Here is a 26120-nt window from a genome sequence, read left to right as displayed (position 1 = left end):
AGCCTCCGCCAGCGGCCCCTGCGCTCCGAGGCCACCGCCAGGCCGGTAAGCTCAGGTCGGGGGGGGGGGCGGGGCAGAACCTGGGGAGCCCTTCTGGACTTTGCTGTAACACCGCTTTCTTGGCAGGGGGGCGCCGCCGCTCGAGCACTCGGACCCAGGCGACTGCGGGTGTGGCAGGGCCGTCCACCACAGGTAGGCAGCGGGCTGCAGAAGCGTCCCTGTTAAGGGTGCCATATCGTACCTGTAAGGAATTGATCATTTAGAGGAGCAGCACCCATCGTGTTATTTTTCAAAAATATTATAAATATTGTTGTATTGATTTCCATTACAGTGGTACCTTGCTTCTCAAACGGCTTAGTTGTTGAACAAATTGGCTCCTGAACGCTGGAAACTTGGAAGTAAGCTTTCCAGTTTGCGAACGTTTTTTAGAAGCTGAACATCCGACACAGCTTCCGAATGAGTGCAGGATGCTCCTGCAGCCAGTCGGAAGCCGTCCCTTGGTTTGCGAATGGTTTCTGGAGTCTTGGACTCCAGGAACGGATGAAGTTTGAGAACCAAGCCACCTCTGTATAAAAAACAATGGCATTGCATAGCTAACCTATGGAACTTCCTCCCACAGGAGGTAGTGATAGCTACTAACTTGGATGGCTTTACAAGAGGATTAAACAGATGCACATCCGAGAGGGCAATCAGTGGCTACTAGCCGTGATGTCTGTGCTCTGCTTCTATGGCTGGAGGCAGAAATTCTTCTGGATACCTGTTGCTGGAAGCCACAAAGGGGGAGAGGGCTCTTGGACTTGAATCCTGCTCTCTGGTTTCCCACAGGAAACTGTTTGGCCACTGAGAACAGGATGCTGGGCTAGACAGGCCCCCTTGGGCCTGATCCAGTTATGTTCTTACAACACCAGGCAGCTATCTTTGCTGGACTCTTTTTGGCACCTGCTGAAGCCATTTTAGTTTTTCCAAGCTGATTCAGATGTGTAGAATGTGGGTTCCCCGTAATCCTGCATCTGGTGCCCCTTTAACTTGTGTGCATTCAGTGTAGGAAACAATATTAAAAGTTTGGAGAGGGGCTGGGGAAAATGCTCTGGCAATCCTGCCCACCATTAAATCCAGCATATTTCAGCTATACGTGATTTTGACTTTAGGCGCAATCCGTGGAAGGGAACCCCCACATATGTTGCTTTAATCTGTCTTGAGTTCCTTGCTGATTTTATGTTTTGAAGTATTACTATTGTTTGGAGATATTTCATGAAGCAACGGAGGGGAGACAGGGTCCCCTTGGGAATCCTTTCACTGCTTCATGTCTCGTTCCTTGTTTCCCAGCAGGATCCCGTCGGACGGTGGCTGCGGCAGCCCCTAAGCCAGGTAAGGCCTAGAGAAGGGAGGGAGGTGCCCCCCCCCCGTGCCATCCTTGAGCCGCCACCGGGTCCCTCACACTGTCCTCTCTCTCTCCCTCTCCCCTTGGCAGCCGCTGCTCCTGCCGCTGCTGGCGGGGGTGAGAAGAAGCGGGCCCCCTGGGACTTGAAGGGGCAAGTGAGCGACTTGCGGGCCAAAGGGGGGACCTACAAGGAGAAGGCCCAGGGGCTGGCCGGGGAGAATGAGGCCCTGAGGCATCAGCTGAGCCAGCTGGAGGGGGAGCTGAAGCAGGCGACGGCCCGCAACCAGCAGCTGGAGGGGCAGAACAGGTGAGCGAGCAGCAGCCTGAGAAGGGCATGGCGGGCTCCGTCTGCTCCTCCTGCAGCAGGACCTGACCTCTGCCCTACCCTCTCTTGGCAGTGCCCTGGCCTTGGAGCTGCAGACCTGCCAAGCGCAGGCCACAGAGAGCCGGCAGAGGGTGGAGCAGCTGGTGAAGCAGGAGCAGCAGCTGGAGGAGACCGTCAAGAGCCAGAGCCAGACGATCCAGGAGCTGGAAACCGCTGGCCGCAAAGCCAGGGAGGCCAAGGAGGATTTGGCTGCCCAGCTGGAGGCCAGAGAGGTGAGGGGGGGGGGCTGGGGACCCTTCCACCCGCCCTTGAATGGTGCTTGGAATCCCAAGGTGAGGCGAGGAATCCTTGGGACTAGCCAACATCCGCTTGTGACGCCTGCATTCCAGCGGGTTGGACTAGATGTCCCGTAGGTACCCTTCTGATTCCACAATGCCAGACTCAAGATCACAGTTAAGGGTCCTCAGCCCCAGAAAAGAGAGCTAGATACCTTAAAAAATGTTTTTTTAAAAAAATTATTAAATATTTTCAACATATAATACAAACCAAACTAGTTTTAAAAAAGATAATAAGATGAGAGAAAGATGTTGCAAACACTTTTGGAAAACAAGAATTTTTTAATAAAAGATAATAAGAAATACAGAAAAAAGCAATAAAAGGTGGGAAGATAAGGAGAAAAAGAAAGAAAATAAATAAAAATCACAACAGTAATAGTAATAATTGCAATAAAACACAAAATTTTATGTGTCTAGCCCTCTATCATAATTATATCTTAATCTTCAATCCCCCCCATACAGAGAAGTGTATCCCTCTCGGCTCTCGCGGGAAGCGCTTCCCTTCTCCTCAGCCTCACACCCTGTTTCTCACACAAGTCCCTTTTCTATCCATCGCAAGAGGGCCCTAGATATCTGTCTGGGGGAATTGCTAACCTCTGCTGTGTCTGTTCCTGCTGGTGCTTTTCCTTTCCCAGCTGAGGAAGCCTGCATTTGCCGCCTCCTCCCTGAATTGTTGCCTGGCTGAGAGGGCGGGTGGGCGGCTCTGGGTTTGAGGTGGCCCGTCCCTCACTGGCCCTGGGGTTTCTCTGACGCAGGCGGAACTGCGCCTGGCGCAGGAGAGCCTGGCCCGGCGGGCGCAGGAGAATGAGGCGCTGGCAGCACACAAGGCCCAGCTGGAGCAGAAGCAGCACGAGTCGGAGATGGAGCGGCGCTCCCTGCACAACGCCGTCCAGGAGCTGAAGGTGGGCCGGTGGTGGTGGGGGGCTGGCACTGGGGGACCCTTTGTGGGGCTGGGTGCTGACGACTCCCCGCTCCCTCCAGGGCAACATCCGTGTCTTCTGCCGCGTGCGCCCCCTGCTGAGCAGCGAGAAGGAGGCCCAGAAACAGGGGGTGAGCCACCTCCGCTTCCCGCCAGACAACAGCAAGAGCCTGGTCTTATCCAAGGCGGAGGAGGTCAGTCTGGGGGTGGGGGGACAAGGCGGTTGTCGAAGTCTTGGTGGCATCTTGGGCTGTCACAGTTGCCAGGGGACGTCAGGAAGTCTCCACCTGCCGCAAAGCCTGCCGAGAGCCAGTGTGGGGTAGTGCTTAAGAGCGGTGGCCTCGTAATCTGGGGAACCGGGTTCGCATCTCCGCTCCTCCACATGCAGCTGCTGGGTGACCTTGGGCCAGTCGCACTTCTTGAAGTCTCTCAGCCCCACTCACCTCATAGAGTGTTTGTTGTGGGGGAGGAAGGGAAAGGAGAACGTTAGCCACTTTGAGACTCCTTTGGGTAATGATAAAGCGGGATATCAAATCCAAACTCTTCTTCTTCTTCAAATAAGCCAGTGTTGTTCCTGCAATGACCTTTGCAGGAGCAGGAGAAACCCAAATGTTGATGGCCGGCCCAAGGCCAACAGACCCAATGCCAGCTGGAGGATATGTGTGTGTGTGCGCGAGAGAGAGCATTGTGGCCCCGGGAGAGCTGGCCAAGGGGGAACGCGGCCCCTGTCACCACTTTGTCGGTAGAGGCTCATAATCTCAGAGTTGTGGGTTCAAGTCTTGCTTTGGGGGTGGACTAGATGAGCCTCGTGGGTCTTCCAACTCTGCAATTCTTTGATTCTCTGCCAGTCCCACGTTGGCCGGGAGCGAAAAGAGGACATTGTCTATGAGTTCAACTTTGACCAGGTCTTCCCTCCGTCCAGCTCCCAGGAGGAGGTCTTTGAGGAGATCTCTCTGCTTGTGCAGGTAAGGAAAAGCATATTATTCTGTCAACCACCCTGAAGAGCACATAAATCAATCAAATAAATATATAGAATAAATACATTAAGGGGGGAAGCGGCCCAGTTCTTCTAGTTTGTTATTATGTTGAGCATGGTACAGTCGTATCTTGGCCCTCAAACACCTTGGTACTCGTACACTTTGGCCCCTGAACGCTGAAAACCTGGAAGTAAGTGTTCCAACTCCCCAACATTCTTTGGCAGCCTTAGTTTTTGAACGGACTCGGTTCGACAACCAAGGTGCCACTGTATGATGATGATGATCGTGAGGATGATTTCCCGGCTGATTTGGCTGGTTTGTCCTGTGAGTCGTGGCTGAAGGATGGTCTGGAAATTCCACATAGGGCGGCTCTCCCCCTCCGGGGGCAGGTGGGGTCTGGTGGACGCCAGCCTGACGGCTTCCCTTCCTCCCCGCAGTCGGCCTTGGACGGCTACCACGTCTGCATCTTTGCCTACGGGCAGACGGGGAGCGGCAAGACGTACACCATGGAGGGCCCCGACTGCCAGGACCCTTCCACGGCCGGCATGATCCCCCGCGCAGTGCAGCAGATCTTCAGGAAAGCCCGGGAGATGGAGGCCAAAGGCTGGAAGGTGGGGGCAGAGAGGGAAAGCGGATGCAGGTGTCCAAAGGGGGTGGAGACCCCCGCTGCATTCACTCGCCATGCTGCAATTGCCAGGGGGGTTTCGCACTGGGCTTGGGAGCTCCCAGAGAGGGCGCTGGTGAGAGAGGGCTGCCTCCTTCACCCTCACCCACCCCACAGGATGGTGAGACCGCCAGTGTTTTTCTGCAGGGCCTTCCGTTCAGCCTCACAAGATCCCCTGAACACCCGAGGGCTGGCCTGTCTGAACTCCTGGGCCTCACCTTTGGAAGCCTCCTCTTGGAATAGCCATGCCAGTTGGTCCCCGAGTCTGAGCTGGGAGCGATGTGCTGGCTGGGCACGCGCCACCCCAGCCGCCTTCCCTGGTCTGATCCTGCCCCTCTGCCTGTCTCCTCCCAGTACCATTTCACTGCCAACTTCCTGGAGATCTACAATGAGTCTCTGCGGGACCTGCTGGTGTTGCGCCCTGAGCGGGGCTCTGAGCTGGAGATCCGGCGAGTGAGCCAATGCACGGAGGAGCTGCACGTTCCCAACCTCTGCTACGTCCCCGTTGCTTCGGAGCAAGAGGTACCGCGGTGGGGGGGGGGGCAGCTGTCTGTCTGGGATTTTCCTGGGGGGTTCCAGCGGTGCAGGGGGTCGGGTAGATGACCCTTGGGGGTCCCCTTCCAACACTACTCTTCTCCCGCTCTCTGCACTGTGTCCGGCCACCAGCCTGCTTGCAAGGGGTGGAGGAGAGGCAGAAGCCAGAGAACCAGCCCCATTGTGACCCGTTTTAGGGCCTTGGTCTGGGGACAAGGCAGCCAGAGTGTGTCTGCATCCAAAGCCTCTGAGGGGAGGAGCAGAGGGAGGAATCTGGGGTTGGGCTAGATGACCCTGGGGGCTCCCCTCCGACTGTGCCGTTCTCTGAGAGGCTTCTGCATGAAGGCCTGAGCCATCCTGCCTGTCTGGAGAGCTCAGATCACCTGGGTCTTGGCCCCTCGGCTCCTTATGGGGCTTCTGCCTGCCCTAGAGTTCCCAGAGGAAGAACTCCCCCCCCCCCCCATGCTTCCCTTTCTATTTGCAGGCAATGGTAGAAACTCCAGTGTAGAGGCTAGGCACCAAGCGGCTCCTTAAACCAAGCTTAAACTCACCCAAATGGGATGTCTCGTTGCCATTTTGGGGCCAGGCGTTCTAAAGTCTTATTTTTCAAATGATGGCCTGACTGACTGACTGATTCTCAGTTAAACATCTGGCCAGTTCAGATGACCACCTTGAGCTGGGATTGGGGCAGTCCACATATCTTGGCCTATTCCAACTTCTCTTTCTTAACTGTACATTCAGAATATAAGAATATTCTTTGCAGCTGAGCGTGGGGCAGTGGGGGCAGCGGGGGAGTGAAGTCAGGTGAGAACAAGGAGCTGCCATTGTTCACTGCTCCTGCTCAGGCTGCTGAGAGAAACCGTTTTGGTTCCTGATACTCATTCTGATTGTGTAACGGATAGAATTCTATAGGACGAGGTCCTCGTGTGTGGAAAGAGTCTTGCTCCGAGGATTCCCAGGCTTCCCCTCCAGGCGGTGATGTCCAACGCCATCGGGCGCCCGGGCATCTCAGTCTGGTCGCAAGTAGCCAATAGCCGGGGGGGGGGAATGTGCCCGGCTAGCCTCTTCACGCTGTTTGCCTGGGGCTGGCTAGGGCCAGAGGATCTCTGGGGTCCCTTCCGACCGCCATTCTCCGCCTCCTGCCCCCCGCTTGCCCCTTCAGGTCCTGAAGCTGCTCCAGAGAGCCAAAGCCAACCGCTCGGTGGCCAAGACCAATCTCAACGAGCGCTCGTCCCGCAGCCACAGCCTCTTCCAGTTGCGCATCGAGGGCCACAACCCCAACCGGGAGCTGCACACCTCCTGTGAGTGTGGCCGGCCCCACGACCCCCTTCGCCGGAGGCCTCTGTCCCTGCCCTGGCCCAGAGGCGCTCCCTTGCTCTCCCTCCTCTTCTAGGCCAGGCCCTCTGTGGGTCCCTGGTCCCCAGCACCCCCCCCTTCTCCCTCCACCCTCACCCCTCCTTTGTCGTCCCCCCCCCCCCCCGCAGCCGTGCTGAGCTTGGTGGACCTGGCTGGCAGCGAGCGCCTGGACAGGTCCCTCTCCACCGGCGACCGCCTCAAGGAGACCCAGGCCATCAACAGCAGCCTCTCCAACCTGGGCCTGGTCATCACCGCCCTCAGCAACAAGGTAGGCGGGAGAGGGGGGTCGCGTGTGCCTCCGGGGGGGGGGGGAGTCCTGGCCAGCCATGGGGCAGCCCTTTGCAGCCCCACAGCCCGCCTCCCGCAGTGCGCTGGTCTTCTGCGAGGGTGAGGATGTGGCGTCCAGCACTGTCTCACGTGTGGGGTGCCCACCTATCGGGGGCTCTAGAGCTGTGATTCCTTCCAACTCTACAATTCAATCGGGAATGGGACAGCCTCATGATGCTGGCGGAACCGGCCTGCCCTAAGTGGGGAGGAGGGTCCCCACACATTTCCCCCTCCTGCACCCATCCTTGTCCGCTTCCTTTGCCCCCTTGCAGGAGGCCCATGTGCCCTACCGGAACAGCAAGCTGACCTACCTCCTCCAGAACTCCTTAGGCGGCAATTCCAAGATGTGAGTCGGCAAGGAGGGAGTTGATGGCTCCCCCTCCCCTTTGAGGCCTGGTCTGCGCTGTCCTGCCAGGAACGCAGGGGGTTGGGCTAGATGACCCCTTTCAACCCAGAGGTCTCTGACAGGGGGGCCATGCACCCCCCTTGAGGCAGCCTCTGTTTCTCCTCACCCTCTCCTCTGGCCTTTCCCCCCAGGCTGATGTTTGTTAACATCTCGCCCTCGGAGGAGAACTTTGCCGAGTCCCTCAATTCCCTTCGCTTTGCCAGAAAGGTAAGTGGCTGCAGCATCCGGCTGGGGGGGGGGCCGGGGGTGTCCCTTTCTCTGGGCTGCTTGCAGAATCTCCTCTGCGGAAGGGGCATCCTGACCGCAGCTGGATGGAGGAGGTGGCGGCAGCAGCAGCTGTGGGGACCAGTTTCTGGCCCCCCAAATCTGCCCGGTCTTGCCTTGCAGGTGAATGACTGTGTCATTGGCACAGCGACAAAGAGGAAGTGAGGGCGGCGGAGGCGGCTGGTCTTTCTGCGTCTTGGATAGCGACTCCCATTCTTACTCTTTTGTCTTCTAAAGTCATGATACTTTTTTTGTAATAAATGTTTATATTTCTGCATTTATATTCTGAAATTTTCTTCTTCCACTGCTGAATTTGGCTTTTTCTGCTGTCTTCCTCCGGTGAGCTGCGTGCCCAGGCTCCACTTCAGGGCGTCTCCTCCCTCTCAAGCCTCCCTGCCCTTTCGTTGGCAGCAGTGCAGTGGCCTGTGTGGTGTAGTGGTTAAGAGCAGTGGACTCGTAATCTGGGGAACCGGGTTCGTGTCTCCGCTCCTCCACATGCAGCTGCTGGGTGACCTTGGGCCAGTCACCCTTCTCTGAAGTCTCTCAGCCCCACTCACCTCACAGAGGGTTTCTGGTGGGGGAGGAAGGGAAAGGAGATTGTTAGCCACTTTGAGACTCCTTCTGGTAGTGATAAAGCAGGATATCAAATCCAAACTCCTCCTCTTCCTCCCCCTCTTCTTCTTCTTCTTCTTCAGGGGTAAGGGAAATAGGTGGCTTGAGCTTGAGTTTGGCCCTTCTGGAAAGGATCCTGTGGCAACGGGAGGACTTTAACTGTGGCTGAGGCAGGAAAGCCTTGTAGGTAACCGTAAGACCCTTGTGGTCTGAGGAGGCTTCAAGGGCTCTCAGCAACCAACTCTTGCATGATGTGGCTTTGCTAGCAAGGCCAAAACATGCAGAAATGGCCCGCCAGGAAAGATGGGCTACTCCTGTTGAACTCCTTCCTGCAAAAAGCTGCCACAGCACCTCGCCAGAGACTCCTGAACAGGCTATTATGTTCTTATGTACGAAGAGATAAAAGTTTAGCTGTGTTTCAGAGGAGAAAAACATGCTGGTTGTGTCAGGGCTTGTTTGTGAGTTGGGGGGTTCATCCAAGCAAAAATACACACCATAGTAACAAACAACATACTGTTACGGAAGAATCTAGGTGGGAGGCTGCTCAGTCCCCCAACCGGTCGGGCAGAGCCAGAATAAAGGAGGAGTCCAGCCACCAACCGGAGCAAATAGCTGTAGACCAAAGTTTATTGCGCAACAGGGTCAAAGAGGAATTTGGAACCCCGAGGATGGGGTGGCGACTTTTTAAAACTTTCCCACCATATCCCAGAATACAGTTCAAAGGGGAGGGGTTAACCTTGGCAAACATGTCCAGACAAGTCCTTGGTACAACATCAGCATAAGCAGACATGTCAGGGCAAGACCCAGGTGTTAGATTAGCATAGGCAAACACTTCTGAAGTCCCACCACCCAAAGTAAAACAGAACTTCCTTTGCATGTCTGGCCCCTTGGCAAGTTTGGGGATGGGATTAGGCTCTCCTTGGTATGTAGCCTTTTTAATCCATGGGTAGGAAAAATTGTTGCACCCGAGCAGAGACAAAAGGAGCCAAACGACACCAAGGGGTTAATCCAGAGAAAGAGTGTTTTATTCTGCCATGGGGGGGGGGGGGCAGAGGCACCTGTGTGATTCAGTTCACAAAAGACAGGCCGCAGCAAAAAGTATTTTACATCAGGTTTTTATCCTGTTCTCCAAAGCCCCTCCTTCCCTCTCCCCCTTCACAGATTCTTACATAGAAATGTTGCTTTTCGTTCTCTGACTCTGTTCCCGGAAGTATGTTGCAAGTCAATGTACCAGGACAAGGTTATCTTGGATCTGGGAAGCGAAAGGCTTTACTGTTCTCAGCTGTAGGTTTGTTACAGCGTTTTTGTTACAGAGAGGACTGCTTAGCTCATGCTTTTTGTCTTAGAGGAAAATGCAGTTTTAAAATGCGTACGCCGAGGCCTGGCTGGGGGGGGGGGGAATTCACAAACAGTTTTTAGGGCTTTCTGGGGTAACCCTAACTACCCCTTCATTCCACACCTCTCAATTTTGGGCAGCCTCCAAGGCTCGTCCCAGGAAGGCACAGGCTGATATACTCGGGTCAGAGCTATAATCTGGGGGCGAAGCATGCGTGAAATCATATTGCGTGTCATTGTATGCAAGCATTGCAGCAGGCAAGGTACAGAAAAGCAAAAAATTAGCAAGATGAACAGTGGGCCAAGCAGCAGCAAAAACAGGCCTTTTACCCATCCTAGGTTTGGCAACCAGTCAAGCCATGACATGTCCCATCCCTCCCAGGTTTCGGTAGGAATATGGGCCACTGTTTCAAGTCCTGCTGCCAAATTGCGAATGGCTTCACCATGATCAGAGATGTTAAAGCAACAGGCCCCACCCGTGAGATTTAACGCTGCACAAAAGCCGCCATATTGCGCCAGGAGAAAGTCCAACGCTAAGCGGACTGAGAGAAACGCGTGTCTCATCCAATTGCGTGGCAATTAACCTAAGGGCCGTGGCTGTTGTGTTAGCAACAATCTCTACCACTGCCTGGAGTCTGATTACGCGGTTCAAGTTCTAGATCAGCCCCCTTGCCCCAGAGATTTTCTCTCCCCGATTCCATGAGGCTGGAGAATAATGGGCCAGTATCCTTTCTGGAGGCCACTGATTTTTGCCCCAATTCTGGGAACTCCCACCTGCAATTGTTGCCAGGTCAGTCGAAACGCCTCCTTCTAGGGAGTGCAGAGGCAATCTGGTCAGGAATCCACATGGGGGGGTATTAAGTAGGCTGGAAAACAGACCCCGTACCATCCTCTTGGGAGGGCATAGAATCATAGAAGAGTTGGAAGAGACCACAAGGGCCATCGAGTCCAACCCCCTGCCAAGCAGGAAACACCATCAGAGCACTCCTGACATATGGTTGTCAAGCCTCTGCTTAAAGACCTCCAAAGTAGGAGACTCCACCACACTCCTTGGCAGCAAATTCCACTGGCGAACAGCTCTTACTGTCAGGAAGTTCTTCCTAATGTTTAGGTGGAATCTTCTTTCTTGTAGTTTGGATCCATTGCTCCGTGTCCGCTTCTCTGGAGCAGCAGAAAACAACCTTTCTCCCTCCTCTATGTGACATCCTTTTATATATTTGAACATGGCTATCATATCACCCCTTAACCTCCTCTTCTCCAGGCTAAACATGCCCAGCTCCCTTAGCCGTTCCTCATAAGGCATCGTTTCCAGGCCTTTGACCATTTTGGTTGCCCTCCTCTGGACACGTTCCAGTTTGTCAGTGTCCTTCTTGAATTGTGGTGCCCAGAACTGGACACAGTACTCCAGGTGAGGTCTGACCAGAGCAGAATACAGTGGCACTATTACTTCCCTTGATCTAGATGCTATACTCCTATTGATGCGGCCCAGAATTGCATTGGCTTTTTTAGCTGCCGCGTCACACTGTTGGCTCATGTCAAGTTTGTGGTCCACCAAGACTCCTAGATCCTTTTCACATGTACTGCTCTCAAGCCAGGTGTCCCCCATCTTGTATTTGTGCCTCTCATTTTTTTTGCCCAAGTGCAATACTTTACATTTCTCCCTGTTAAAATTCATCTTGTTTGTTTTTGCCCAGTTCTCTAATCTGTCAAGGTCGTTTTGAAGTGTGATCCTGTCCTCTGGGGTGTTAGCCACCCCTCCCAGTTTGGGGTCATCTGCAAATTTGATCAGGATGCCCTTGAGTCCATCATCCAAGTCGTCGATAAAGATGTTGAATAAGACCGGGCCCAAGACAGAACCCTGTGGCACCCCACTAGTCACTCTTCTCCAGGATGAAGAGGAACCATTGATGAGCACCCTTTGGGTTCGGTCAGTCAGCCAGTTACAAATCCACTGAGTGGTAGCATAGTCAAGACCGCATTTTACCAGCTTCTTTACAAGATCATGGGGCACCTTGTCAAATGCCTTGCTGAAATCAAGGTAGGCTACATCCACTGCATTCCCTTCATCTACCAGGCTTGTAATTCTGTCAAAAAACGAGATCAGGTTAGTCTAACATGACTTATTTTTCAGAAATCCATGCTGACTATTGGTGATCACAGCATTCCTTTCTAGGTGCGCACAGACTGTTTGCTTAATGATCTGCTCCAGAATCTTCCCTGGTATTGATGTCAGACTGACTGGGCGGTAATTATTTGGGTCCTCTCTTTTCCCCTTTTTGAAAATAGGGACAACATTTGCCCTCCTCCAGTCTGCCGGGACTTCGCCTGTTCTCCAGGAATTCTCAAAGATGACTGCCAGTGGTTCTGAGATCACATCTGCCAGTTCTTTTAATACTCTTGGATGCAGTTCATCTGACCCTGGAGACTTGAATACATCTCGTTTCTCTCTGATCGGGGACAGAGGGTGGCGCTTGGGGGGGAATTGTCATCGCGTCACTCCTTGGTGTGTGGAGTGCCTCAGGGTGCGATTCTCTCCCCGATGCTTTTTAACATCTTTATGCGCCCCCTCGCCCAGCTTGTCCGGAGTTTTGGGCTGGGCTGCCATCAGTATGCTGATGACACCCAACTCTATCTGTCAGGGCTGCCACTCAGTCCCAGCTCACATAGGACCACGTTAGCCAGCGTTCCGGTTAAAAGAGTCTTTCTTGGATTACAGGTTCCATTTCCAAACTGCAATGTGCAGCCCTACTTCTTCTAGGTCAGACCGGCGAAGACCCGTCTGAGTCTCCGCCTCTAGCACACCAGCTTAATACCCTAGCCTTGCTCCACCTCCTGCGCCTTTCCTTCCGTCTCTGGGTCCTTCTGCCCCCCGGGGTCTCTTCTTTCCTACTCTCTTCTGACGCGGACCCCCCTGACCCTTCCGCCTCCTTGCGGCGGGCTTTGGGACCTGGTTCACTCTCTGGGCTGCTTACTGCGCCAGCTTCCGCTACATTTGAACTTGGCGCGCGCGCCCAACTCTCAACCTTCCTCTTGATCGTTTCGTCGCTCCCCGAGGTGGGCGTGACTACTCCTGACTCATGCCCTCCCTCCTTCTGAAAGCCTCCGGAACCCGATATCTGGTCCCCTTTCTCCCCGCTGCTCCCGGCTGGGTACGTGGGTCCCGATCTCCAACTGCTGCTCTCTGATTCCTCTCTGGACCCTTCTTCCTGGGGTGTCCCCCTGCTTTCCCCCCTTGCTCTGACCGCTGGCGCTCCCTTCTGGGAATCCTCGGACTCACTGGATAAGCTCGGTGATCTCGGTTCGTCATCCCCACTCATCTTTCCTTCGTATTCCTCCCCCTCGCTCTCTGTCTCCTCCCTTCTCTGCGTCTCTGCTTCTGAACCCCTGACAGATATTTATTAAGATTTTCAAAGTATTACAAAATAAAAATAAAAAGTAAGAAAATACAAAATAAAAATAGTTAAAAACAACTCATTCTTTCCATTACTTATTTTTCATTAGCTTATTTCCCGGACCTCTCACACCTCCCTTTTTTGTATTCCAGTTCAGTTTGTTGGTTCAGCAAATCCTTACCCTCTTTGTTTATCCTAGTCTTTAATCTTAAGCTATTGTAACATTAAATTTTTACCTATTAATAATCCATTTTTCATATTCCTTTATAATATTACAGCTGAAAACCCCTTAATTTCTATCCAACATCATTCTAACATTCATTAATTTTACAATATTTCTGTAAATAGTCTTTAAATTTCTTCCAATCTTCTTCCACCGACTCTTTTCCCTGGTCTCGGATTCTGCCAGTCATTTCCGCCAGTTCCATATAGTCCATCACCTTCATTTGCCATTCTTCCAGGGTGGGTAGATCTTGTGTCTTCCAATACTTTGCAATGAGTATTCTTGCTGCTGTTGTGGCATACATAAAAAAAGTTCTATCCTTCTTTGGCACCAATTGGCTGACGATGCCCAGGAGAAAGGCCTCTGGTTTCTTCAGGAAGGTATATTTAAATACCTTTTTCATTTCGTTATAGATCATCTCCCAGAAAGCCTTAATCCTTGGGCACGTCCACCAAAGGTGAAAGAATGTACCCTCAGTTTCTTTACATTTCCAACATTTATTGTCAGGCAAATGATAGATTTTTGCAAGCTTGACTGGTGTCATGTACCACCTGTATATCATTTTCGTAATATTCTCTCTTAAAGCATTACATGCCGTAAACTTCATACCTGTGGTCCATAACTGTTCCCAGTCAGGAAACATAATGTTATGTCCAACATCTTGTGCCCATTTAATCATAGCAGATTTCACCGTTTCATCCTGAGTATTCCATTTCAACAGCAAGTTATACATCTTTGACAAAATCTTAGTTTTGGGTTTTAACAGTTCTGTTTCTAATTTTGATTTTTCCACCTGGAAGCCAATTTTCTTATCCAAATTATATGCCTCCATTATCTGATAGTAATGAAGCCAGTCTCGCACTTTATCTTTTCACAACTTCAGCATCATGATGTTCCAGAAGCATCAGGGACTTTTTTAGTAGCCTTGATTACTCAGCTAAATATGAACTCTATGCTGATTTTAACATGTGTATTATTTGTTTTCTTGATACCAAGTACTCAGTGTATCTATCTTCCCCCTGGCACTTCTTCTAGTCATAACTATAATTTGTGGATGCGTTTCGCTAAAGTGGCTAACGTCTCTCATTTTTGTCTGAGTGAAGCATATGATATGCACACTACCTTAGGAAATTGTATACTCCCTGTTTGTACACAACCCTTTCATATGGCACATGCCACACACATGGGAAAGTGGTTTTCTAAATGGATTCCTGAAGGTATCATTGGTTATACCAATCTCCATGACTGGGAAAAGGTGACACAAAAGTTACCTCTGGATGCGATAGCATTATACACACCTAGAGTTGCAGCACCACCAGACACCTCTTGTGTTCAGATTGGGAATTGCAGTAAGAAAGCAACTTGCTGTCTGGACGCAGGATGGCCAACTTGGAATTGCTCACATGTTCAGCAGATTATTTTTAATTATGCTCATGTTAGCTTGCCAGATGATTGGTTTTTCACGTGTAATCAAAGAAGTTATAACTACATTCCCGCCAATTTATCTGATGCTCAGTGCTGCCGCAGCAGACTGACTTTGGTCTTGCCTAGTCACTCAATTTTAGAAAAGAATAGGCAGAGGTTGTCGAGCACTCCTTTAGGAATGTCTGCTAGACATCGTTATGTGATACAAGAACACATACATGAACATGAAGAGAACACAGTACATCTATTACCTTAACCTCTACTATCTTAAGCTCTTCTTACAAAAAACAAAAACAAATAAAAAAATTTAAAAATAAAAAGCGGTGAGATGTAGGGGTGCAAATATCCAGAGTGTGGGGGTCAGGTGGGATTGCTATGAGGAATTATGAAATATGGAGCAAGCCATTTGTGTCTGCGATGAAAGCATCGCGTTGACGGGGGTTGATTCATTGACAATAATTTCTGATCGAATCCCACAAAGAAGAAGAAGAAGAAGAAGAGTTTGGATTTGATATCCCGCCTTTCACTCCCCTTCAGGAGTCTCAAAGCGGCTAACATTCTCCTTTCCCTTCCTCCCCCACAACAAACACTCTGTGAGGTGAGTGGGGCTGAGAGACTTCAGAGAAGTGTGACTGGCCCAAGGTCACCCAGCAGCTGCAGGTGGAGGAGCGGAGACGTGAACCCGGTTACCCAGATTACGTGACTACCGCTCTTTACCACTACACCACACAAGCCTCTCCACCTCTGCCATTTGCTTTCTCTACGCCTGACAGGCACGTATAAACATTCTAAATACACAGGCCAGTTGTTCATCAGGCATCCTGGGTCATAAAGATAGAAGGTAGCTTTGATGTAGTTTAATTTTTAGATAGATCTTAAGGGCCAGGAAGAGAGTTCACGAGAAGATAGTAAATACTGCCATCCTGCCTCTCCTGTTTACGACCTCTAGGGTTTTGCTGAATGCATTCCTCCTTTTATTCCTATTTTATTTACTCTGAACTACATATGCATGCTCAAGTAGGAAATAGTTTCTTTGTCGTTAAAAGAATTTCTTCTGATCTGACTTTGTCCCACGTTGGGGTTTTGAAATGCTCAGAGGAAATCTGATTGGTTCTTATGAACACTGTGTAAAAAGTTCTTTTGTGAATCAAACGACCTGGGCCAAGGGGTGGACAGGAGAATTATTATTATTGGCACTCCTCCCAGAGTTTTGCTGTTCAAGCCTCATGTGAATTTTGGCTAGGGCTGATGGGAGTTGGGAGTTCACAACATCCGGAGAGGGTCTCCAATTGGCTACCCCCATCTACAGTAGCCCTTTGGGCAAGTTTATTGGAAGCTAAAAATGAAAGCAGTGTATCATTTAACTGTTGGTCATTTAATATGTTGTTATGTTGCTTAGCATATAGTAAGAGAGGCTTTTTAAAAATAATTTGCCTAAGCTCTTCCCTGCAACCGCATTCATTGAGTCCTAATTGAAATAAAACACTTAAGACTGAAGGTCTATACCTCCATTACCAGTAATGGAAATATTCTGGATTGACTTCTTTGGCATAATTTCTTTAAAAGGCATGTGCAACCCTTCTTGAGCAGGCTTGGCTTTCAGTCCCTGCATATAAAAATCATACCCACTTTTCTGCTTTAGACTTCTGCAAAAATTGACTTTGGAGGCAACAAAAGAGTAGAATTTAGATAGCCATTTCCTTCAAGTTGTCTTTTTTTTGTAAATTGCTTTGAGTGTGGGTGATTCTTTTCATCCAAGATCACTACATGCCCCAAATGAATAATACTGTGCAAGTAAAGTTAGTAACTTTATAAAGTGAGATGCAAGGTTATTACAGAATTTCCGCATGCAGTCTGTCTTTAGCATGAAGCAAACAAACTGTGTCATAGTTTAAATGTCACAGTCAAATGGCTTCCCCAGGTCTATGTTGTTGTGTTTTATGTGTTTTTAACATTTCACTATACACTAAGTCACTTGAAAAGGTGAAAGTCTATAGTAGATGGCAGGTAACTGAGCTAGGTGCAAGCAGCTTCCAACCTCTGAATCATCCCTTTACAGGCAAGATGCTCATACTAGAGTACAGGGATGGGGAACCTTTGGGCCCACCAGGTACTGCTGCACAAAAGTTCCCATCATTTCTGACCAGGGGCCGTGGTGCTTAGGACTGATGGGAGCTGGAGTCCCAACATCTGCAAGGCCACAGATTTCCCCACCTCTGCCCTAACTAGTATCGGTGTGCTCTCAGCTTTAGGAGACTTAAACTTTCATTTTATATAGATGGGAGGAAACCAGTCTCTTCTAATGTGGCTAATCTTGGCTTAGATCTTGGCTTAGAGTATGAGGCCTGGGATTGCTACCGTGGAGGGGCGAGGGAGGTATGGCGGTGGGGGCAGATGTCATAGGCGAAGGGGATCGAGATACGGATATGCTCGTACCCCTTCCAATCTGCGCCCCATCCCGAGAGACGAGGGTAGGGTGAGCAAGGATTACTCACCTCCGTCACTGGTGTTGTGCAATGCCAGGTCTATAGGCAACAAAACCGCGAGATTTCATCATCTCGCAGGGGGTCGACCTGGCTTGTGTGACGGAGACCTGGGTGCGCGAAGGGGATACTGTTACCTTACGAGAGATGGCGCCCCCGGGTTTCTCCGTCCTCCACCAGTCACGGACTGTGGGCCGCGGGGGAGGGGTGGCACTATTAATCCGGGAAGATTGTTCTTTCAGGGCTCTACCACCGCCATCGATCCCCGGCATTGAATGTGTTGGCCTAGTGTGGGGCTCCAAGGTGAGCTTGGCTGTCTGGCTGGTGTACCGGCCACCTAGCGCACCAGCAGCCACCCTGTCAGGCCTGCTGGAGGCGGTGGCCGGCTGGACCTTGGAGTTCCCCAACCTATTGGTATTGGGGGACTTCAACATCCATGCCGATGCCACTCCCTCCTCACAGGCTCTGGACCTGGTGTCTTCCATGGCGACACTAGGGCTCTCCCAGTTTGTTTCGGGCCCCACACATCAAGCAGGCCACACGCTGGATCTGATCTTTGGCGTCGGTATAGATGTGATCATGTTTCCTTCGATGAAGGTGCCATGGTCTGATCACTACGCTCTGAAAGCCAGGATTGACGTTCCACCCCCACCCTGCTTAGGTGGTGCGCCGATTTGGGCTCGCCCGTGGAGGCTGATGGACCCGGATAGATTCCATCAAGCCTTGCGGGACCTTTCTCCCCCTGGCGACTCATTGACTGAGCTTGTTGAGGGCTGGAATACCCAGCTCCTGGCAGCCATCAATGAGATCGCACCTAAGCGCCCTCTGCGACCCCGCAGAAACCGGGCTCCCTGGTTTACTGAGGAGCTCCAGAAAATGAAGCGGGACCTCAGACGGCTAGAGTATGGCGGGGTGCCCGTGACGGAGCCTCAAGAACATCTTATAGGATTTTTATGAAAACCTACGAGATGGCAGTGAAGGCCGCTAAGAAGTCTTACTTCTCGGCCTCCATTGCATCCGCTAGCTCTCGCCCGGCGCAATTATTTAGTATAATCAGGTCTTTAACGTCCCTCAAAGGACAGCCAAATTTAAATAACAATTCGACACACAGCTGTGAGGCATTTGCGAGCTTTTTTGCGGAGAAGGTCCTGTCGCTCCGCCATGACCTCCCTGCCAATTTGGATACAATAAAGGAACTGGAGGCCCCTCGACTGTCCTCGGGTCCAGTATTGGACCACTTTGACCGGATATCCCCAGCCGATGTGGACAGACTCCTCCGAGCTGGAAAGCCCACCACTTGTCCTCTCGACCCGTGGCCGTCTTGGCTGATTAGAGCGTGTCCAGACGAGGTGCGGGCCCCCCTGGGGGATATCATCAATTTGTCCCTTGGCACCGGGACATTCCCAGGGGAACTGAAGGAGGCAGTGGTGCGTCCGCTCTTAAAGAAAACATCATTAGATCCCTTAGATCTATCCAATTACCGCCCAGTTTCGAATCTTCCATTCCTGGGTAAGGTGATTGAGAGAGCGGTTGCTGAACAGCTTGGTAGGTTTCTGGATGAAACATCGGCTCTGGATCCATTCCAGTCCGGCTTCCGCGCTGGTCATGGGACCGAGACGGCTCTGGTCGCCCTAACAGATGATCTTCGTAGACAGCTGGATCGAGGCGGGTCGGGGCTGCTGATTCTTCTAGATCTGTCAGCAGCTTTCGACATGGTCGATCACGAACTTCTGGACCACCGCCTCGCCGATGTGGGGATCCAGGGCACAGTCCTTCAATGGCTGCGCTCGTTTCTCTCTGGTCGGGGACAGAGGGTGGCGCTTGGGGGGGAACTGTCATCCCGCCACTCCTTGGTGTGTGGAGTGCCTCAGGGTGCAATTCTCTCCCCGATGCTTTTTAACATCTTTATGCGCCCCCTCGCCCAGCTTGTCCGGAGTTTTGGGCTGGGCTGCCGTCAGTATGCTGACGACACCCAACTCTATCTGTTGATGGATGGCCATCCTGACTCGGCCCCAGACACACTGATCAGATGCTTGGAAGCTGTGGCTGGATGGTTACGTGGGAGCCGGTTGAAGTTAAATCCTTCGAAGACAGAGGTCCTCTGGCTGGGACGGGACGATATGGGATTGAGGGGGCAACTCCCATCTCTTGCGGGGGTGCAATTAGTGCCAGCACCGTCCGTTAAGAGTTTGGGTGTAATCTTCGATACCTCCCTCTCCATGGAGGCTCAGATTGCAGCTATAACAAAGGCGGCATTTTTTCATCTCCGCCAAGCTAAGCAGTTGGCTCCTTACCTCTCTCGCCCTGACCTAGCCACTGTGATCCACGCGACGGTCACCTCCAGACTGGATTATTGTAACTCGCTCTACGTGGGGCTGCCCCTGAGACTGACCCAGAAACTCCAGCGGGTGCAGAATGCCGCAGCGAGACTCCTTACGGGGTCTTCGCTGCGGGATCACATTCATCCGGTGCTATACCAGCTGCACTGGCTCCCGGTGGAGTACAGGATCAGGTTTAAGGTGCTGGTTTTAACCTTCAAAGCCCTACACGGCCTAGGACCCTCGTATCTACGGGACCGCCTCTCCTGGTATGCCCCACAGAGGAACTTACGGTCCTCAAATAAAAACATCTTGAAGGTCCCAGGCCACAGAGAGGTTAGGCTGGCCTCAACTAGAGCCAGGGCTTTTTCGGCTGCGGCTCCAACCTGGTGGAACGCTCTGTCACAAGAGACAAGGGCCCTGCAGGACTTGACATCTTTCCGCAGGGCCTGCAAGACAGAGCTGTTCCACCAGGCCTTTGGTTAGGGCACAGCCTGACTCCCTCCTTTGGCAATCTTTACAATACTTTAGTTTATGGTTGCCATCATTTTTGATTTTAATTAATTCTTATGATGTTTTTGATAATGTTGCACTATTTTAGTGTTGTTAGCCGCCCTGAGCCCGGCTTCGGCTGGGGAGGGCAGGATATAAATAAAATTTATTATTATTATTATTATTATTATTATCTTATGTATAACCGGAAGCAAAGCAAAACAGGCAATTTGCATCTTATGTGCATTTAACATGTGTTTTCAGCAATACATGCTTGGCGGCAGCCACATTCCAGCCTTTTTCTTCTGCCTGCTTCTGTTTCTCTGCTTGCTTCCCTCCCATCAGCCCACAAACCCATGTTTGCCCAGGCAAGTACTGCTTGGCATGTTCTGTGAGTGGGGTGCCTTTGGTGGAAGTGTGGTACCTCTTGAGAGTGAAGATCCACAATGTTCTCATGAGAAGTTGCAATAAAGGTCTGGGTGTACTTGAGGCCTCCAGCTTCCTCCCACCTCTGAGCCTTCAACTTGCCAGTTGCCCCCTTTGAACAGTCATGGCTTCTCAAAGAATCCTGTGAACCTCAGTTAAGAGTACTGAGAATTGCTAGGAAACTCCCTTTTCCCCTCACAGAGTTACAATTCCCAAAGTTCCCATGGTAAAAGGATTGACTGTTAAACCACTCAGGGAATTGTAGCTATCAGAGGACTAGGGGTTTCCTAACAACTGCGGCACCCATAACAAATTGAAGTTCCCAAAATTCTTTGGGGAAATCATGACTGCTTAAAGCAATGTGATATTGCTTTAAACACATGGTGCAGTTGGGGCCTCATTTTACTTGCTAAAGAATTGTGTTGCTGGTGCTGTATACCCCACTGTGCCCAATAAACAATGGTGCCTTTCAATATATTTTCAGACTTGTCTCTCTCTTCTAGCAAAGTATTCTATGGCAGATGTTCATTAAATCCAGTTTGAGATTGCGCATCTGATAACATTATATAAGTACAGATGAACAGTCTGTGTATGTAACTAATAAAGCAGAATGTATTTTATAGAAATTGTGGATGTGTGTGAAATGTTTCAAAGCACCCTGCATGGCACCTAACAGTACCATGAAGCTAGTGTCTTCTTCTTTTTTTTTAGGCCAGCATCTTTCATGCATTTCGGTGTCAAAACATTTTTCAGAACCACATGCAGGAGACAGATTTTGATGCTGCCTCCTTATATACAGGTGAAACTCGGAAATTAGAATATCGTGGGAAAGTTCATTTATTTCAGTAATTCAACTTAAAAGGTGAAACTAATATATGAGATAGACTCATGACATGCAAAGCGAGATATGTCAAGCCTTTATTTGTTATAATTGTGATGATCATGGCGTACAGCTGATGAAAACCCCAAATTAACAATCTCAGGAAATTAGAATATTAAATAAAATCAGAAAAACAAGGACTGCAAATAGAGCCATATTGGACCTCTGAGAAGTAGAAGCATGCATATGTACTTAGTACTTGGTTTGGGCCCCTTTTGCATCAATTACTGCCTATCAGCCTGTGGCACTGCTGAGGTGTTATGAAAGACCAGGATGCTTCAATAGCAGCCTTCAGCTCTTCTGCATTGCTCGGTCTTATGTCTCTCATCTGTCTCTTGGCAGTGCCCCATAGATTCTCTATGGGGTTCAGGTCAGGCGAATTAGCTGGCCAATCAAGCACAGTAATCCCATGGGCATTGAACCAGGTTTTGGTATTTTTGGCAGTGTGGGCAGGTGCCAATTCCTGCTGGAAAATGAAGTCAGCATCCCCATGAAGAATGAAGTGCTCCAAAATCTCCTGGTAGACGGCTGCATTGACCCTGGACTTAATGAAGCACAGTGGACCAACACCAGCTGATGACATGGCTCCCCAAATCAACACAGACTGTGGAAACTTCACACTGGACTTCAAGCATCTGGCATTGTGTCCCTCCCCGTTCTTCCTCCAGACTCTGGGTCCTTGGTTTCCAAATGAGATGCAAAAGCTGTTCTTATCAGAAAAGAGATTTGCTCTATTTGCAGTCCTTATTTTGCTGATTTCATTTAATATTCTAATCATCACAATGATAACTAATAAAGGCTTGACATATCTTGCTTTGCATGTCATGAGTCTATCTCATATATTGTTGTTGTTTAGTCGTTTAGTCGTGTCCGACTCTTCGTGACCCCCTGGACCAGAGCACGCCAGGCACTTCTGTCCTCCACTGCCTCCCGCAGTTTGGTCAAACTCATGCTGGTAGCTTCGAGAACACTGTCCAACCATCTCGTTCTCTGTCGTCCCCTTCTCCTTGTGCTCTCCATCTTTCCCAACATCAGGGTCTTTTCCAGGGAGTCCTCTCTTCTCATGAGGTGGCCAAAGTATTGGAGCCTCAGCTTCAGGATCTGTCCTTCCAGTGAGCACTCAGGGCTGATTTCCTTCAGAATGGAGAGGTTGGATCCTCTTGCAGTCCATGGGACTCTCAAGAGTCTCCTCCAGCACCAGAATTCAAAAGCATCCATTCTTCAGCGATCAGCCTTCTTTATGGTCCAGCTCTCACCTTTTAAGCTGAATTCCTGAAATAAATGAACTTCTCCACAATATTCTAATTTTCCGAGTTTCACCTGTATACTGGCCACATTCACAAAACACACTTAAAACACTATTGTTTTAAATAGTCATGGCTTCCCTCAAAGAATCCTGGGAACTGATTTGCTAAGAGGGCTGATGTCAGGGAACTGACATCGGAGCTAGAGGCGGAGGGAAGGCTCTTAAATGATGCTGGAGAAGGGCCCAGCAGGGAGAGATGCAGCTCCGCAGATGGGGAAGCAAATCAGCGCAACACCAGGGATATAGAGGGGCTGATGGGGGAATCGGCGAGAGGGCTCCAGGACTCTTCACCGGACACCAGCGGGGAGAGCACGGGTCCTCCGCTACCCACGCCCACCCTGCACAGAAGACTTCCGCGCAGAGAGAGTAGGAGGAGACTGGGTGTCAAACAACTTTTATGTTGGAAAAGATTTAAGAAACGCCCACTGACGGATTCTGCTAGCGACTGAGGCAGCCACGAATTGAAGGGCTATGCAGACAGAAAAGTTTAACAAGGCAACATAACCAGGAGAGGCAGCAACTTACGCATGAGCAACCCCATACCCATTACAGCTGAGAACCCCTTTTCTGCTCCCAGAGCAGTTTATCAATCCCTCTTCACAGGGAACTCTGGGAATTGTAGCTCTGTGAAGAGACTAGTGGGTCTTCTAACAACTCTCAGCACCCTTTGATGGGAGCAGTGGTTGAGGCGAGAGAGCAGGCAGAGCTGCAGGCAACATGACCACCAGTCAGAAGCATCAGGACTTCATGGCTGAGCCCATGGGGGACAAGTCTCTTGGTACTTTAGCTGGCATTGGAGATGTACTTGGCAGGAAGCTGGAAGACAAAGGCTTTGACAAGGCGTACGTGGTTCTGGGACAGTTCTTAGTGCTGAAGGACCTCTTCCGCGAGTGGCTGAAGGACACATGCGGTGCCAACGCCAAGCAATCCAGAGACTGTTATGGCTGCCTGAAGGAATGGTGTGATGCTTTCTTGTGATTGTTGGCCAAAGCCTGGTGGATGCTGTGAGGGCTTTTGTAGTTGAATAGAGATTGTTTCTCCCCATCTCTCTCAGCACCTACTTCTTATAAACCTTCCAACATCTACACAAGCTGCTGAGGGCTATTGCTCCCAACACTGGGGCAGGGTGGGGGGAAGCCACGGCTGCCTTTTAATGTAACTGAATCTTTTTTCCTCCAGGGAGAGGATTGAGAAACATCAAATGTTCTAAACATCAAGTAGGTCGTTGTTTTTTACGTGGCTTTAATAGCACACCCCCCCCTCACTGTTAGGCCACCCAACTCCAGAACCAGACCTGCCTGCTAACAATAATGGAAGTTCCCCTACTACCTTTGTTTGAGCTCCAGTTAGACTGAGATTTACCCGTCAATTCTGAAGACAAAAGATGTTATTAGGATTATTACAGTGGTGCCCCGCAAGACGAATGCCTCGCAAGACGAAAAACTCGCTAGACGAAAGGGTTTTGCGGTTTTTGAGCTGCTTCGCAAGACGAATTTCTCTATGGGCTTGCTTCACAAGACGAAAACGTATTGCAAGTTTGTTTCCTTTTTCTTAAAACCGTTAATACCCAGGGTGCATTGCTTGAAGAGGTGCAGTTGCGACTTGACTTCGAGGAGCAACTCATAGCACGTGGTGTGGTAGTATTTTTTGAAGTTTTTGAAGACTTTGCTGCTTTTTGAAGCTTTCCCAAAACTTCTTTTGCAGCCATTTGGTAAGTTAAACTTTTAAAACTTTTTTGGGGGGTTTTGGATTTTGGGTTGGGGTGTTTGGAAATCAAGGACTTGGTGTTGGGGAGGGGTTTGTAAGAATCTGGAAGCTTGTGTGTTTTTTTCCTGCATTTTTTGTGACCATTGGGCCACTCTGCTGGTTTTTTTTTTTTAAAAAACTGGGTTTGAATTTCTGTGTGGTGGGTGGCTGGGGGAACAGTTGAGGAGGGGTTTGCAATAATTTGGAAGCTTGTGTGGTTTTTTCTGCATTTTTATGATTTTCTGTGACCATTGGGCCACTCTGCTGTGTTTTTTTTAAAAAAAATTCTGGGTTTGAATTTCTGTGTGGTGGGTGGCTGGAGGAACAGTTGGGGAGGGGTTTGCAACAGTTGGGGAGGGCCTGGGGGAACAGTTGGGGAGGGGGTTGCAACAGTTGGGGAGGGGGTTGCAACAGTTGGGGAGGGGCTGGGGGAACAGTTGAGGTTTTTGAAGACTTTGGTGATTTTTGAAGCTTTTCCAAAACTTCTTTTGCAGCCAATCGGTAAGTTAAAGTTTTAAAACTTGGGGGGGGGGGGTTGGATTTTGGGTTGGGGTGTTTGGAATTCAAGGACCTGGTTCTGGGTTTGAATTTCTGTGTGGTGGGTGGCTGGGTGCTTTTGAATTTTTTGGAATTGAAGCACTGATTTATTTATTTTTGGGGGTTTGCGAAGGTAGGAGCTGTGCTGCCATGGGACCCAAGAAGACTGCTGCTGCAGAGGCCGGCGAGGGGAAGAAGGCGAAGGTTACGCTGGAAATGAAGAAGGAGATCATCCGGAAGCACGGCGGTGGAATGCGTGTGACAGACCTCGCCAGGGAGTACGGGAGGAATCCATCGACCATCGGGACCATCCTGAAGGTGAGGGAGAAGATCCTTGCGACTGATGCAGCCAAGGGAGTCACCAGGATCGTGAAGAACCGCCCAGCTGTTCTGGAGGAGGTGGAGAAGTTGCTGCTCATCTGGTTAGAAGAGAAGCAGCGTGCAGGGGACACAGTGACTGAGGCCATCATTTGTGAGAAGGCCAAGGCCTTGCACGCAGACCTCGTCCGGGAACAGCCAGGAACCTCAGGCGAGCCAGAAGTCTTCAAGGCAAGCAGAGGCTGGTTTGACCGGTTCAAGACAAGATCTGGAATCCACAGCGTGGTCAGGCATGGAGAGGCTGCAAGTTCTGATGTTTCTGCGGCTGAAGACTTTGCAGCGGAGTTCCTGGAGGTTGTGACGACGGAGGGCTACGTTCCACAGCAGGTCTTCAACTGTGACGAGACCGGGCTGTTTTGGAAGAGGATGCCCAAAAGGACTTTCATCACACAGGAGGAGGCCACGTTGCCTGGCCACAAGCCCATGAAGGACCGTCTGACCCTGCTCTTCTGTGCCAACGCAAGCAGCGACCTGAAGATCAAGCCCCTGCTGGTGTACCACTCGGAGAACCCACGGGCCTTCAAGAAACACAAGGTCGACAAGGAGCAGCTGAGTGTCATGTGGCGATCCAACAGTAAGGCTTGGGTCACACGTGTGCTGTTTGTGGACTGGGTCAATCTTGCTTTTGGCCCTGCTGTCAAACAGTACCTGCTGGACAACGACCTGCTGCTGAAGGCTTTGCTTCTGATGGACAATGCTCCTGCTCATCCTAAAGGCCTTGAGGAGGACTTGTTGGAGGAGTTCAGCTTCATCAGCATCATGTTCCTGCCGCCTAACACCACGCCACTGCTCCAGCTGATGGATCAGCAGGTCATCGCCAATTTCAAAAAACTCTACACCAAGGAGCTTTTCAGGCGATGCTTCGAGGTGACTGATTGCACCACCATCACCCTGCGGGAATTCTGGAAGGACCACTTTGACATCGTCACCTGCTTGAAGATGATCACCACGGCCTGGAATGGGATCAGCCAGAGAAATTTGAATTGCGCTTGGCGCAGCCTGTGGCCGGACTGCGTGGCACCAAGTGACTCTGATGCACCAGAGTCAACAGTGGTGCAGGACATTGTTGCCTTGGGGAG

General features: G+C 50.7%; 1 protein-coding gene and 1 pseudogene across 2 annotated transcripts; both read left to right on the top strand.

Moving 5' to 3' along the window:
* Positions 1 to 1217: 1217 nt before the first annotated feature.
* Positions 1218 to 7653, top strand: LOC308578146 (carboxy-terminal kinesin 2-like; the record flags this gene model as incomplete). The annotated part of the gene is made up of 13 exons (XM_081178410.1): positions 1218 to 1368; positions 1472 to 1688; positions 1780 to 1978; positions 2797 to 2943; positions 3023 to 3154; positions 3809 to 3925; positions 4375 to 4548; positions 4956 to 5123; positions 6298 to 6436; positions 6620 to 6759; positions 7091 to 7164; positions 7356 to 7470; positions 7612 to 7653. Coding segments are annotated over 13 exons (1815 nt in total), but the record flags the coding sequence as incomplete, so codon positions are not given.
* Positions 7654 to 22997: 15344 nt separating this feature from the next.
* On the top strand, positions 22998 to 23565 carry LOC308577973 (barrier-to-autointegration factor pseudogene; annotated as a pseudogene). Its single transcript has one exon. The product of its transcript is annotated as a barrier-to-autointegration factor pseudogene (transcript).
* Positions 23566 to 26120: the final 2555 nt, after the last annotated feature.

Source organism: Podarcis bocagei, assembly GCF_964188305.1.
Source record: "Podarcis bocagei genome assembly, chromosome: W".
Lineage (NCBI taxonomy): Eukaryota > Metazoa > Chordata > Lepidosauria > Squamata > Lacertidae > Podarcis > Podarcis bocagei.
This window is presented reverse-complemented; position numbering and strand designations above follow the sequence as displayed.